This window comes from Chrysochloris asiatica, unplaced genomic scaffold, assembly GCF_000296735.1.
Source record: "Chrysochloris asiatica unplaced genomic scaffold, ChrAsi1.0 scaffold00037, whole genome shotgun sequence".
Classification (NCBI taxonomy): domain Eukaryota; kingdom Metazoa; phylum Chordata; class Mammalia; order Afrosoricida; family Chrysochloridae; genus Chrysochloris; species Chrysochloris asiatica.
In genome coordinates, this window is record NW_006408555.1 from 17,329,672 (window position 1) to 17,346,329 (window position 16,658).

Genomic DNA, 16,658 nt, shown 5'->3' on the forward strand with positions numbered 1-16,658 from the left:
TCTGTATTACCTTTAGCAAAACTTTACTCGCATGGGATATCAAAGAGATTGTCCAATGGTTCCCACATTCTATTGGGTCACCTCTTTGGAATGGGCACAATTACGGATCTCTTCCAATCACTCGGCCAGATAGTTGTCTTCCAAATTTCTTGGCAGAGATGAGTGAGTGCCTCCTGGCTGCCTCACCTTCTTGAAAGATTTCATTTTTTATTCCATCAATTCCTGGTGCTTTGTTCTTTGCCAATTCCTTCAATGCACCTTGGACTTCCTCCTTCAGTAGCATTGGCTCTTGATCATATGCTACCTCTTGAAACAGTTAAACATTAACCATTTCCTTTTTTCCCAGAGAATCTTTCAATAATGAACGTCGAGGCTAGAATTTTTTCTTCAGTTCCCCCAGCTTGAGAAATGCTGAGAGTGTTCTTCCTTTTTTTCTGATTCCAGATCTTTGCATATTTTGTTGTAATATTTGGCATTATCTTCTTGAGCTGATCTTTGAAATTATCTGTTTAGCACTTGGACCTCCTCATTTCTTCCATTTGCTTTAGCATCTCTATGTTGTTTCAGTTGTTTCATAGCAAGTTTCAGTGTCTCTTCTGACATCCATTTTGACCTTTTCCTTCTATTCTTGTCTTCTCAATTATTTTTTGCTTTTTTCATGTATGATGTTCCTGATGTCATCCCACAACTCTTCTGGTCTTTGGTCTTTAGTGTTTAATGTATCAAATCTGTTCTTCAGATGATCTCTAAATTCAGGTGGAATATATTCAAGGTCATACTTTGGCTCTCATGGACTTGTTTTCATTTTCTTCAGGTTCAGTTTGAATTTGCATATGAGTAATTGGTGGTCTGTTCCACAGTCTGCCCCTGGCCTTGATTTCACTGATAATATGGAGCTTTTCCAACGTCTGTTTCCACAGATGTAGTCAATTTGATTTCTATGTGGCTCAGCAATTGTATTTCTGGGCATTTATCCCAGAGAAATTAAATTGATCCTATAAAACCTTTTCATGAATGTTTCATGGCAGTTTATTAACAATAACCATTAGATGAAAACCATTGCAGGTATTACTAAACAAACTGTGACACATTCATACAATGGAATACTTCTTGTTATTAACTGCCACCAAATAGGTTCTGACTCAGAACAACTCTGAGTAGGGTTTCCAAGGAGCAGCTGATGACTCTTAACTGCCATCTTTGCCATTCCACCTGACCTCGTAGTCCAGTGCTAATTCTACAGCCCCAAAGCAGGACTCCATGGAATACTACTCAGAACTAAAAGTGAATCAACTATTGAAAACATGCAACAACCTGGATAAATCTTCTGAGAATTATGCTGAGGGGAGGAGTGGAAAGGGGGAGCCCATCCAAAAATGTTACATACTGTCTGATACCATTTATATAACATACTTGAAATGACAGAATTATAGAAATGGAACTGATTGGTGGTCTCCAGTGGTGGAGAACAAGGTTGGGTGCACTGGAGTGGAGGAAAATGGGTATGGCTATAAAAAGACAACATTAGAAATCATCATGGTGATGGAAATGTTTGTCATTTTGACTTTAGTAATGTCAGTATCATAGTTGTAGTATTATACTATAATGGTATACTACATTATACTACATGAGTGTTGATGGATCACCCATCAACACTCATGGAAGCAGCAGTCACAAAATCAAACAACATGTTGCATTGGGCAAATCTGCTGTCCAAGACCTCTTTAAAGTGTTCAAGAGCAAAGATGTCAGTTTGAAGACTAAGGTACATCTAACCCAAGCCATGTTATTTTCAATAACCTCCTGTGCATGCAAAAGTTGGATAGTGAATAATGAAGACTGTAGAAGAATTGATGCATTTGAGTTTGGTATTGGAGGAGAATCCTGAAAGTACCACGGACTGCAAAAGAACAAAGTGATCTGTGTTGAAAGAAGTACAGCCAGAGTGAGCCTTAGAAGCCAGGATGGCCAGATTTAATTTCTCATACTTTGGACATATTATCAGGAGGGACCAGTCACTGGAAAAGGGTATCATGTTTGGTAAAGTGGAGGGTCAGAGAAAAAAAGGAAGACCCCAGAGTGATGGATTGCCACAGTGGCAGCGGCAATAGGCTCAAAAGATTGTGAGGATGGTCCAGGAGCAGACGGTGTTTCATTCTGTTGTGCATAAGGTCACTATGAGTTGGTACTGACTTGATGGCACCTAACAACAACAACAACAGTATACTAATGGGAAAAAGATGAAGCATTCTGCTCCCACAAAGAGTTAAAACCTGAGAAACCATATATACAGGGTAGCTACAAGATGGAACTGACAGCAGGGCACTTAACAACAGTGTCATACTAGTTTGCAAGATGTTATCCTTGGAAGAATCCCTGCATGCAGGAGGTAAGTGTCTCAGGGAATTAGCAGCACCACCCTACAACATGTAAATGTTTCTGTTGTTATTAAGTGCTGTTGAGGCAATTCTGATTCATAGTGATCCTGTATAGGGTTTCTGAGGAGAGGGTGGTGGATTTGAACCACTAACGTTGTGACTAGCAGTCCAGTACCTATCCTACATTGCCAACCCAAGACTCCAAATGTTTATGCTGTTGTTAAGAGCCATCGAGTCAGTTCTAACTCATAACAACCCTGAATAGGGTTCCCAAGGGGTGGCCGATGGGTTTGAACCACCGACCTTACAGTTAGCCATCCAGTGCTCATCCTACAGCATCACTCCAGAACCCCCACCCCCCGAAAATGCTTATGTTGTTGTTGTTACGTGCCATCGAGTCGATTCCGACCCATAGCGACCCTGTATAGGGTTTCCAAGGAGCAGTTGGTGAGTTTGAACCACTGACCTTGTAGTTCAAATGACTTAGCAGTCTGACGCATTAGCCCACAGCCCATATGAGGGCTCCGAAAATGCTCATAGAACTGCCCAAAGACAGAGGACTACAGTAGAAAACAGTCAAGGTGCTGTCCAAGGTGCTTAGCGCTGCCTCTGCTTTTTCTTTACAGGGCTCTCCAAGGTCTTCTAAATCAAATTTCAGAACCATTGCTCTTCAGCCTGATGCTGGTCCTTCTCTTTATTAACTCTGACCTCCTGACACTTCTCACCCTAACTTTTCCTTTGAACCCACTGGATAGAACATGATCCATGTCACCTAGTGTCCCAGCCTCTGCTTGTCTCTATCACTGCTCTCAAACTCCAGAAAATTCAAGGACAAGAATTTATCATATATCCAAATGCTCAGGGAAGGCTTCTGGATTTTTTTTTTACCCAACATCTTTAAAAGTTGCTATAAAGTACATCAGAATATGCACATACATGAGCACACACACTTTGAAAAACTAAATATTTTATTGTTGATAATAAAAATTATAAATTACCATAGCATTTACACATAATAAGAATACAATAAGATTAGATAATATACTTCAGTGATTTATTTGGAGTCCTGGTGTGGCAATGTGGCTTAATGCGCTGGACTGCAAAGCTAGTCCGAACGTCAAGGTCAGCGGTTCAAACTCACCAGCTGCTCCTTGGAAACCCTATTGTATTCAGGGTCACTGTATGTCAGAAATGACTCCATGGCACTTAACGACGATGACTTACTCAACCACTTTAAACTCTCTTGAAAGAGTTACCTTCTATACAAGTGTTATAAGCCACAAAATCTGTTATTTGAAAAGCACTTTACTAGTTATAAACTTACACATATTGTGCTTTTTTCCTTCACTTCACCTTGAAGTTATTATTATAGCCATTTGAAAGATAAAGTTTACAGATCATAGCCCTTGTAGAGCATAGCATATAGTGGGAAGGTGGGTAGAGAAAAGCATTCTATAAATCAGAACTGTTGTTGTTAAGGGCCGTAGAGTCATAGTGACCCTGTGTAGGGTTTCTGAGTAGTGGCTGCAAGGCTTGAACCGCAGACCTTGAAGTTCAAACCAACTTTATGATACAGTGCTTATCCTACAGTGCCACACCAGCACTCTAAATCAGAACTAGAACAAGGAAATCATTGTAAAATTTTATTCCCTATTATTTTATTCCTTTCCTTTGAGAAACCTAATTAATCTGTGTCCTCAGTTATAACAATTGAGACTGTAGATACTAAAAAAAAAAGGTGTAGTATTTATTAAGTGTAGTGATTAGTAAAGTGCCTGACACACGGTGTCAAAAATATTACTGCTGTTAACATGACAGCTGCAGCTGGTGCAAAACGTAAAACTAACAGCCTCTGGTGACTTGATTCCGTTTCTTTACTGGGTGTCTTTACATTTTCTGTCCTCTATGTGTCCCTCCCTGCCCCCCAACCACCACCACCACTGCTCTGTCAGTGTGCTGGCAACTATACCACTGTTATTTAAATATGAGAAGGGCCACCCATGGTGGATAGGTTTCAGTGGAGTTTCCAGACTTAAGACAGACTAGGAAGGAGCAACAGACCACTCCTGGTTAGCCATTAAAACCTTTAAGAGTAGCAACAGATCACTGTCTGATATAGTGTTAAAGATGAGCCCCTCAGGTTGGAAGGCACTCAAAATTAATGTGTGGGAGAGCAGCCTCTGCAAATTATAGAGTTGACCTTAATGAAGTAAATGGAGCAAAACTTTCAGGATCTTCATTTGCTTATTTGGCATAATTCAAAGTGGGAAGAAACAGCTGTAAACATCCATTTATAGCCAAAATTCAGAATGCGTGAAATATAAATGTAGAAAAAGTGCAAGTCATCAAAAATGAAATGAAATGCTGACATCCTAGGCATTAATGAGTTGAGATGGACAGGTACTGGCCATTTTGAATCTGACAATTATATGGTTTACTATGCCAGGAACAAATTGAGGAGAAATGGTGTTGCATTTATGATCAAAGAGCGTTTCAAGATCTAGCTTGAAGTACAGTGCTGTCTATGATAGGATAATAGCCATATGCCTACAATGAAGACCAGTTAATACCACTATTATTCAAATTTATGCACTAACCACTAAAGCCAGTGATGGTGAAATTGAAGAATTCTATCAACTTCAGTCTGAAATTAATCAAACACAAAGTCAAGATGCATTAGTATTATTGGTGATTGGAATGCAAAAGTTGGAAACAGAGGAATGATCAGTAGTTGGAAAACATGGCCTAAGTGACAGAAATTATGCTACAGATAGCATAATATTTTGCAAGACAAATGATTTCTTCATTGCAGTTACCTTTCTTCAACATAAAAGACTATACACATGGACCTCACCAGATAGGATACACAAAAATCAAATTAACTACATCTGTGGAAGAGATAGTGGAGCAGCTCAGTATCATCAACCAAATAAGGCTAGGGAATGACTGCAGAACAGACCAGTGATGACTCATATGCAAGTTCTGGCTGAAGCTGAAGAAAATTAAACCAAGTCCATGAGAGACAAAATATGACCTTAAATATATCCCACTTGAGTTTAGAAACTATCTCAAGAACAGATTCAATGCATTCAACACCAGTGACATGGTACCAGAAGTGTTGTAGGATAGCATCAAGAACATCATAATGAAGAAAGCAAAAGGTCATTAAAAAGACAGGGAAAAAAAAAAAAAAAGGCAAAAATGGATGTCAGAAGAGATTCTGAAACTTGCCCTTGAGCAACAGAGAAGTTAAAGCACTTTAGAAGTAAAAGATCTGAAAAGAAAATGTAAAAGGGCAGCTATATGACACAAAATCAAGCAGTATAAGGTAGCATCTGAACAAGAAGAGCTCTGGTAGTATGATGGAATGTGAGCTGGGCTAACTGCAAGGTCAGCAGTTTAAATCTAGCAGCCACTCTGTGAGAGAAAGATAAGGCTTTCTGCTCCTGTAAAGATTTATAACCTTGGAAACACTACTTAGGGTTGCTCAGAGTCAGAACTGACTCCATGGCACATAGCCACCACCAGCACATCATCAAGAACCAATGGTATTGAAGACGTCCAAGCTGCACTGAAAGCCGCTGACCCAAAAAAAACCCTCCAGGAGTTGACAGAATACAAACTGAAATATTTCAATAAAATGATACAGTGCTGGAGGTGCTCACTCACTTATGCTAAGGAATTTGGAAGACAACTACCTGGCCATTCAATTGGAAGTAATCCGTATTTGTGCCCATTCCAAAGAAAGGTGACCCAGTAGAATGCAGAAATCAACAAACAGAATCATTATTATATGCAAATAAAATCTTGCTGAAGAAAGGAAACAAGTGTAAATTGCTACAATTTGATGAACTTGACCTATACTCATGGAGGTTGTTGTTGTTGTATGCCGTGGAGTCGGTTCTGACTCATAGCGACCCTGTACAGGGTTTCTGAGACTGTAAATCTTTATAAGAAGCAGAAAGGCCCATCTTTCTCCCATGGAACAGCTGGTAGTTTTGAACTGCTGACTATAAGATTAGCAGCCCGATTTGCAACCACTATGCTACCAGAGCTCCTTATAGTAGCTCAAAATACCAACAGAGAGGTAAGAAGTTTTCAGGCAACTTAGACATTGGTTATCTAAAATGACGGGGCAATAAAGGCACGAAGTGACTGGCTTACAAGGTTTCAAGAGGGAGTTTAAGAGAGTGTGGGGGATGATAGAGTTCTCCACTTAACAGTTTTCATATTGTCTAGACAGGTCAGGTAAAAAGAAATGGGGAGAAGGGCTGTGTGCTGACGACTGAAGGTCAGGCTTGTATGGTTTACCCTTTGGTTGGTTGATGATGTATGGAGGGGATTGTAATCATGGCAATGAAATGATATACAATAGGATGAATGCAAAGCTAATGTTCTCCCATGTAAACTATCACATAATTTACAATAAAATATTAAAAAAAAAAAAGAGAGAGAGAGAAAGAGATGGGGATAAGATTCTTATCATTCAATAGTAATTGTTATGACTAATTGTGACTCTCACAATTATAAAGATAGAAGTTTTGTAACAAAAACAGAGTAGTAGTTAATCTTACAGTCCAGAAACAGAGGACCCTAGGGCCATCAAGGAAGAAGAGCACAAGTGGAACGCAGGACTTTATCCAGAGAAGCAGCAACACCAGAGATGGAGGAAGAGATGGAGACATGGAGAGAGGGAGCAGCTGAGGACCCTAGACTCACGGAAAGAGAGGGACATATCTCTGAAGAAAGACATCATGTTTGGAATAGTGGAGGGTCAGCAAAAAAGAAACCTCCATCAAGATGGAATGACATAATGGCATCAGCAATGGGCTCAAACATAATGATTGTGAGCATGGCACAGGACCAGACAGTGTTTCATTCTGTTGTGCACAGGGTTACTATGAGTCAGAACCAACTCAACAGCACCTAACAACACACATTTTTGCTGTACACATATACAAGAATGTGATAAAGCAAGCCAGGGAAAAATTATGAAAACCTCTTAGACGTTACCAAATACCTTAAGGGAATAAGTTGCTTGGCCTGGGCGCTCAGGACCATAATCTCGGGTGGCATCATGGTCAACTGGCATTACATAGCTCACAAACACAATGTTCTACATCCTACTTTTCTGATTAGTGATTGGGATTTTAAAAACACGAATAGCCATCTAAGGTACAAGCATTGGTCTCTCCCTGTACAGAGGAAAAAAGAATGATGAAAAGCGAAGGCACTTGGAGCCAATTAGTCCAATGGAGTAATGAAACATGTGAACATCAGTCTCCCAGACACTGAGACCAGAAGAACTAGACAGTGCCTGGCTACCACTACCAACTATTCTCAAAGGGATCATATTAGAAGGTACTTGACAGAGTGAGAAAATATGGAACAAAACTCAAAAATATAAAAAAGAGCATGCTTACGATTGGAGTGGCCCAAGACCATGATCCTGGGTCAGCTTTCAGGTCTGGAACTGAACTCATCCTCGTGGCTCAATTTTTAACCAAGAGGTAGATATATAGGAGGACAATGCCACTAGTGAGTTATGTACACCATGGAATGGTCAACCATTCAAGATTGAAAGGGCAGCATCTATCTAAAGACCTACCAAAATTCTACCAAAATTCAGAATAGTTGTGAAGAAAGTGGAATGGAAATAAGAGGAAACAGAGGGAGGAAATAAGATAACTGCAGTTACATGGAGGGGGTTGCCAAACACTGAAAGAAAGTATATGATTTGTTGAATATAAAACAGATGATCTGTTCTGTAACCCTTCACTCAATTTTTTAAAGGGGAAAATTAGTAATACCAACAAAGAAAAAAAAAAACTGGCAAATACCAATCTATAGAAGGTACACAAACAAGTCATTTAGCAGTTTAATCTTAGAATAACATCCACTCTAAATAAAAACTAGTAAATAGAAGATAAAAGCTTTACAAATACGGTTTTCAATTTCACAGTATGACTTCCTGAAAAGGATTCACTGATGCAGATATACTACTATAGTAACACTGAAGCGACTGTCACAGAGCTTGAGAGGTTAGAATGTCTTATCTACTGGTGGTACCTAGACACAGCCTGGGTTGTCTTGAGTCTTACAGTGAAAGAGTTTCCCATTCTCATTATAATCACAATCTTTGCTCCTATGCAAACTGCCAGGGCTATCGTTAAAAACTTCCACACAACACACACATAGAAAAGGCAAACATTTATCTAGCACTAGGTTTATTATCCCTGCAGACATTAATTAGTATTACACTGATAAGACTCTGTGTAAGTCAACATTCTCTTTCAAGAAAGGAAAAATTCAGCTCAGACTTGTTTAAGCACAAAAACAAAAGTGGAATTTATTGGTTACCAGAATTAAAAGTCCCAGACACAATTCTAGCTTCAGATATGATTTAATGTAGTTATTGAAACAATGTCTTCAAGACTTGGTTGTTCTCCAATTCTCAGATTTCTCTTTTGCTGTGTTGACTTTATTCTCAGATTCCACAAGAATCCAAGGAATTCCTCTCAACTCAATCCCAGTAAATAAACAAGAGGTTTTTGGGGTTTTTTGTTTTTTTCAAATTAGTTCTTGACAAGTCCTGGGACTCACTTTAATTGAATGATCTTAGGTAATTCTTTGACATTAGAACCAGTAACTGTGGCCTGGAAGTGAGGGAAACATGCACTGAGCTAGGTCTATGTTCCACATTCCACACCTGAGTATACAGTCCTAAAGAAACTTCATTATCTACTATTACCAATAAAAGGGTGTAAAAAATTCTGGGAGGCCAAAATGACAAATGTCTAGCATGGGCTTCTCTCCTAGTAGGACATGCTCATGATGACCTAGTTGGGAAGAAGTCCTACACGTTTTTTCATACTTTCTACACTCACAGGGTTTCTCCCCAATGTGAATTTTCTGACGCTGACAAAGATTTCTTTTGCTGGGGAAGTCTTTTCCACACTCATCACATACCAGGGAAGACCCCTGAATATGGATTCTGAGATGTCTTCTTAACTGTTCCTTAGCACTGAAGGCTTCTCCACAATCTACACACTCAAGTGGCTTCTCCTCACTATGGATTCTCTGATGTCAAGTAAGTTTTGTATGGAAATTAAAAGCTTGGCCACATACTTTACAAGAATAAGGCTTTTCACCTGCATGAATACGCTGATGTTGGCTAAGATGGGAAGTCCTTCTGAAGCTTTTGCCACACTCATTACACTCATATGGCTTCTCTCCAGTGTGAATTTTCTGATGCCGAATTAGTGGTGAGTTGCCAACAAAAGCTTTTCCACACTCATTACACTCATAGGGTTTCTCCCCAGTGTGTATTCTGTGGTGTATAACAAACTCAGAACTACTGGTGAAACTATTACCACACTCCTTACAGTGACAGGGTCTGTCTCCAGTATGGATCCTCTGATGTCTGATCCGATTGGCATTATCATTAAAGGCTCGTCCGCACTCCTCACACTGATAGGGTCTTTCTCCGGTATGGATTCGCTGATGGCGGATTAGGGAGGAAGTGCCATTAAAGGCTTTTCCACAGTCATGACACTCAAATGGTTTCTCGCCAGTGTGAACTCTCTGGTGTCTCGCATAGTAGGAAAATAGCTGAAGCATTTCCCACACGCCTCACATCTGAAAGGTTTCCCTGCATAGGGGATTCTCTCAAGCTTTTCTCTAATATTTTTCACTGTGGGGTGCTTCTCCAGGTCACATGTTTCCAGGAAGTCAGATCCCTGAAAAACACTCTTTTGCAGCCCACAAGATATCATCACATCTCTTTCTCCAGAGATTCCCTGTGTTGCTGTGGACTCACTGTAAATGTTGGTCTCAGCATCTGACATAAGAAATAGAAAACATAAATTCTAAAATTATTCTAGAAACATCAGATCATCAGAAACCATAGGACTTTTAGAGACTTCAGACATGTATCAGAGATATTGCAGGTCTGGTTCTAGGTCACCACAATAAAGTGAATCTTATAATAAAGTCAATGACCCAAACTTTGTGGTTTTTCAGGACATATATGTTTATACTATACTAGGAGTCCTGGTGTGGCGCTCTGGGTTAACACACTGGACTGCAGAATCAGTTTGAACCACAAGGTAGGGGGTTCAAGCTCACCAGCTGCTCCTTAGAAACCCTATACAGGGTCACTGTGGTTAGGAACCGACTCAATGGCACTTAACAACAACAAAAATAACATAGTTTATTAGGCATCCTGGTGTGGCACTGTGGGTTAATGCGCTGGGCGGCAAAATTGGTGTGAATTGCAAGTTTGGCAGTACAAGCTCACCAGTTGTTCCTTGGAAACCCTATGCAGGGCCGCTATGGACTGGAACCAACTCAACAGCACTTAACAATGACAACACAGTTTATTGTATGGAGCGTGGTAGCTCCATACAGTAAACACTGGGCTGCAAACCAGAAGTCCATGGTTCAATACCACCAGTCACTCTGTGGAAGAAAAATGAGGCTTTTGCTCCTGCAAAGATTTTAAAAGCCTGGGAAACCCTATACAGTGTCTCTATCCATCTGTGATGGAGACTTCAGTTGATTCATTCTCTTCATTAATGTGAAAAATGTTGCAATGAAAACTGGTATATAGCTTTCTCTCTAGAGCTTCTTAAACCACACTGGATACATATAAACACTAAAAAACTGCTACTGAATAAATCCTTCCTGTCCAAGAAAGAAGGGACACTTAGGGTGATGTTGAAATTTAGGAAGAGCAACAGATTCAGAATTGTATAGAAGATACATTATATTGCTAAGAGTTAAGATCTATGGGGAAGGTTTCCAATGACCTATTAGAAGATATCATCTATTTTATTCAAATCCTGCCCAGCATGAATCATTTTCAAATGCACTACTCTAAAAAGCTCTATTCTAAACCTGTTGCCAATTCTAAACCTGTCCTGCTTACCTTTATAAATGTCTTCGGTCATCTCTGCAGGTGGATCATCCTGTGACTTCATGTTCCGAGACAAATCCCCTGCCTCCGGGAGTGAGACCAGAGAAGATTTGGGAACTAGGTATCCTGAAAAGAGGAAAGAAAAGTGGCAACTTTTGGGCCTCTGTTAACTGTGTCAAAACAAGGAAGGACTCAAAGTCTCAGTAAGAATGAGATCTGAAGAAGACAGCTCAGGACTGGGAACGGCCAGAGGGACTTAGATCAAGAGAAAACTGAACAGCTGTGATCTCTTCCTTGAAAACTACTTCGAAGCAAGTAAGTTAGTGAGATCCTGCCAGCCATGTGCAGACACAGGGATCACAGCCTTCTCTGAATAAGGAGGGCAGCAATGAGCTGAGAACTTGGCCTGGGCAACACCTGCAGAGCCTTGTGGAGGATGACCATCCCATCCTCTTACCAAGATACAGTAAGTCTCTACCCTGGAGCCAAACTGATCCAAGAGCTCAACCTATACAGCAACCTCTGGACTGACTATTTAGCCTCAGTCCTGGAGACACTATTCAGGAGAGGACAGAAAGAAAGATGCACCTTTCTCTCAGCATCACACTGCAGCCTGTCAGGAGAAAGAAGGAGAGAAAGTACCAAGTATAGATCAAGTCTCAGAAGGAAAGCACCTTACCCAGGGAGGTCAAGTTCCCATAATTCTCCAGCATCACATTTCTGTACAGGGCCCGCTGCACAGGAGAAAGGCCAGCCCATTCTGTCCTAGTAAAGTACACAGCCACGTCCTCGAAGGTCACCACCTCCTAAAATAACAGGTTTCTGCTGTCCCAGAGCCAATGTAGGGCGGAGGGGACAGTCTACGGATCTGAAGGAGGGATGGGTAATGAGAAGGGAAAGAAACTGGACCATAAAATGATTATTTCTACAATCAATAATCTGGAACTTCTCTACCATAAGAACTTCCATTAGGAAACACACATGTGGGTGGTAAAAATATACAGAGCAAAGTATTTGCAATTCATTGCCTTTCCATGTATAATGTAGTAACACTGATTACATCCTTCCTGTTATGCAACTACCATAGCTCCAAGAAAACCTGTAAGAGCTGTTGTCCACCACATCCCATGGTTTCATAACACCCAACTCTTCCCCTCCCTGCTGGTCCCAACTCTACCATCCCCGAAAGGTCCAGTACCTCACACTTTTAGTATCAACCTTGGTTACTCTACCTAATGTGCAGTGAATATCCTCCCTCTCCCAACTCTTCATTTCCTTCTGCAGATCTCCACTAGCTACAGATACCTCAAACCCCTCAAACTAGCTCCCCTTTCTAATTTACATACACAAATCTGCGTAAAGAATGCCCATTTCATTCCTATCATAGTTAATAGCACTCATTTCAGCTCAGTCCCATTCTACACTACCTAAATCTAGTCCTTGCCTATTTCTTACAGGCAGTTTTATTTCCTAAATTATTTCTGGACTCTGGCTTTTCTTCACCACAGTACAATCACTACTTAGTTCAACAGCTATACACTTCAATGGCTCCGATTCCAGGCTTATCCTGTCCTGAGTCCATCTTCTGCCTACCATATTGATGATCTATTTAAAATTCCATCCTGACCCTGAAAGCTCCTCCATGAACTTCCTGAATCATCATCACTAACTAGAGCAGACTACCAGCTACATCACCGGGAACGTGTTAGAAAGGCAAATTCTCAGGCCCCACCTGAGACCAATATCTATTTTAAGAAGTCTTCAGATGCACACTCAAGTTTGAAAACCTTAAACTGGAGGGCAAACTCCAAACTCAGTAAGCTGAGCTTTATCAGGTAAGCAATAGAAGGTGATGGGGAAGTACAAACTGTACATAGAGAAAGTAGCTGGGAAGTTCTGCAAATAAAAATCCCAGACAAGAAAGACAAACCATGAATGAGGGTGATAATTTAAGATGGGATGAGTGTAGGAAGCAGAAACTACAGGCCTTGGAGACTCTCTGGAAGTGTTACCAAGTGAAAACAGGCTCAACAGTGACTCAGCAGTCTAGGAACTGAGGATCAGGACTGTAATTTGGTGGGTCTGGGAACATGTAGAAATTCAGAAGAGGGCTAGGAGCTACAAGAAAGACACAGCATCAGTGAGAAACACAGAAGACGCCCAACTGGGACTTGGGATGTGGCTCATGAAGGCTGAATCATTAGACCAAGAAGTCCCAGGAAGAAGGTAAAGAACTGCTCTATAATTTATCAATCTCAAAAAATAAGACACTCAAGAGACTAACTTCTCTGTTCCAATGTAAGACACTAATGTTCACTTTACCAAAGAAGTTAGTTAAAACACAAGAGGCTAAATGATGCCATTTGATGGGATGCCTAACTCCACTGTCCTTCTTTTAGTCCAGATATCCTCATCGCATTCCATCATCTCCCTTAGCCAGCAGTTATGACATAGGTTCCTCCCGGATTCAGATACCCTTCCTTCTTTCCTTTGGAGAACAAGTGGTAGAGACTCCTTTTTCTTGTCTTTTGTCTTTGTTCCTCTAGCCCTACTTGATCCCCAAGAACCTTGTGATCTTGCTCCCACCATACACTGGATAACCTACATCACCATCCTCAAGTCTCTAGCTGCTCAGCCCCTAACCATCAGCTCTCTCTGTCCAGCATCCAGTCAGTGGAAGGGTTCAGCAGGGGTCTTGCTACTGTGTTGGTTCTAAGACTTGCCAGAAGCACCTCTATCAGCCCTCAATCCCATCTCCTTCAAAACAGATCTGAGGCGGACCTGAGAGACCCACAGCTCACCTGTTGTTGGGCTGTCAGGGGCATGGCTGCCCTCATCTGGGCTCCCTCTGAGGGAAGGGCAGGGGCTAAGGGAAGAAGCAAAGAGAACCAAGAGTAAGCCCTGACCAGCCAAAAGCTCTCCTTTAAACCTGCAAACTTACAAAAAACAGCACAAGCAACTGCTACTAACTGCCCCCTGGAAACTAGTTTATATGTATTTCCACTTTTAATCCAAACCATACCAAGAGGTTTGTAAATCTGAAGAAACCGATTTTGAAAGGATAAGTAACCTGTCTAGCTCACCAGAGCCAGGACTCACCAAACATGAGGTAATGTGCCTTTGCCAGTAAAATAATGCGGGGGGTGGGAGGGAGGGAGAGGAAGCGCGAGTTAGATACACACAGAGCAAAACAAATAACAGACAACAAACAACTTAAACAAAATTCAACAAGAGGAAACCCTGACTTTTATTTTCAAAACAAAATTTTATTGAGATACATAAAAGACTAAAAGTTAGAAAGGAATATAGTATTTTGCATGGAAAATATATACTCTCTCAAAGATCCTCCCAAACGTTTGTTTCTTTTTCCCAAATGACAGAAGAGGATTAGAGAATAATTTTTCTATCAAGCAGATGGACAGATAAACTTGGATCACAAACCAGATCTACTAGACTCCAAAACCATGCTTTTAATAGCTGCATTGCCGGCTGTAGCATAATTCCAATAACTTTCTTTTACAACTTGGTAAAGTGATTCTAGGGAGCCCTGGTGGCACAGTGGCTAAGCACTCATCTGCTAAAAGAAAGGTAGGTGGTTCAAACCCACCAGCTACACCATGGAGAAAGATGTGGCACTCTGCTTCCACACAGATTTACACCTATGGAGACCCTACAGGGTAGTTCTACTGTCATACAGGGTCACTAAGAGAAAGCTGTTGAGAAATGTCAAATTGGTTCCAACTCACAGCAGCCCTGTATAGTGTTTCCATGGAGTGGCTGGTGGGCTTGAACTTCCAACAGCTAACTTGTGGTTAGCTGTCCAGTGCTTATACTACAATGCCACACCAGGCCTCCAAGACAGAGTAAAATGTTGGAATCAACTCAACCACAACAGGTTTGGGGTTTTGTTTGTTTAAGTGATTGTATGGAGCCCTGGTGCTTTGGGCTAATGCGTCAGACTGCAAAGTCATTTGAACTGCAAGGTTATTGGTTCAAGCTCACCAGTTTCTCCTTGGAAACCCTATACAGGGTCACTACTGGATGGAATCAACTCAACAGCACTTAACAACAACAACGATGGAGCCCTTCCAAGAAATTTAGAAGACAGACCAATAATTTGGAAGAGATCCTTATTTGTGCCCATTCCAAAGAAAGGTGATCCAATGGAATGCAGAAATTATCTAACAATATCATTACTATCATATACAAGTAGAATTTTGCTAAAGATAATTCAAACAGATGCAGCTGTACAATGACATGACCTGAATCATAACAGGATTCAACAGGGGTCATGAAACAAGAGCTCATATCATATGGATTTGGACTGAAAGTACAGAACACCAGAAAGATGTTTACCCGTGTCTTAGAAACTAGGCAAAGTCATTCAACTGTGTGGATCATAATTAAAGATAACATTGCAAAGAAGAGATATTCCTAAACAATTCACTGTGCTCAAGGGTGGTTTAGAATCTGGAAAGCTGTGTACTGGGATTATATTCTCTCACCCTACTCACTGAATCTGTATACTGAGCAAACAATCTAAGAAGTTGAAAAATATCATGATATATGTCAATCCACAGCATGAGAATTAAGAGAATGGCTCGTTAACATTTGGCAATATGCAGATGACACAATCTTGCTTGTTGAAAGCTAAGGGTACTTGAAGCAGTTACTAACGAAGATCAGAAACTAAAGCATTCAGTATGGATTATACCTTAATGTAAAGAAAGCAAAAATCCTCACAACCAGACTAATACATAACATCATAATAAAGTAATAAAAGTGTGACGTTGCCAAGGATTTCATGTTACCTGGATCCAAAAGCAATTCCCATGGAACCAGCACAGTCAAGAAATCAAATAACGTACTGCACTGAGCAAATATGCTGCAAAAGACCTCTGGAGCATATTTGGAGCGAGCTTGCCTGAGGGAGCCAGTATTCACCGAAGACCCACCTGAAAGAAGGATGTCATCTGCATCTCCATTGAGGCCCCACCCCCCACCCCCGGCAAGAGCACCAAGGAGCCAGCCAGTTGTTTCCACAGCAGAGAAGACTTTAAGAACTGTTTAACCCTTAGAGAACTGGTTAAACCCCAGAGACATTCTGCTGCTTTGCTTGTCGGGTGTGGGGAATGGGGAGTAAATAGATGTTACTGATTTTGCAATCGTCCTTCAACCATCGTAGGTTTTATTGCCTGTTAAAGTTTTCAAAAGCTAAGCAAATCATTGCGGTGCCTGGCCCTTAAACGTGCCATGTGTCTTTGCTCTCATGTCAAGAATCACTGCACTAATAGGAATTGTTACCTTTTTTTGTCCTGCCCACCATGTAAATCAACTGTCTAGGGATATTAGTCTCGCTCATA

General features: G+C 40.8%; 2 protein-coding genes across 2 annotated transcripts in view; both read right to left on the reverse strand.

Annotated features, from left to right (window-relative positions):
• The window catches only part of ZNF23 (zinc finger protein 23), a 38,781-nt gene extending 31,324 nt beyond the window's left edge, over positions 1–7,457 (reverse strand). Inside the window, exon 1 of the mRNA XM_006860317.1 lies at positions 7,399–7,457. Coding sequence (XP_006860379.1) covers positions 7,399–7,457 — 59 coding nt within the window. The remainder of the gene's footprint in view (positions 1–7,398) is intronic.
• A 1,668-nt stretch (positions 7,458–9,125) lies between these two features.
• On the reverse strand, positions 9,126–14,132 carry ZNF19 (zinc finger protein 19). The gene is given in 5 exon segments (XM_006860318.1): positions 9,126–9,982; positions 9,985–10,218; positions 11,308–11,421; positions 11,975–12,101; positions 14,097–14,132. Coding segments are annotated over 5 exon segments (1,368 nt in total).
• Between the last annotated feature and the right edge of the window lie 2,526 nt (positions 14,133–16,658).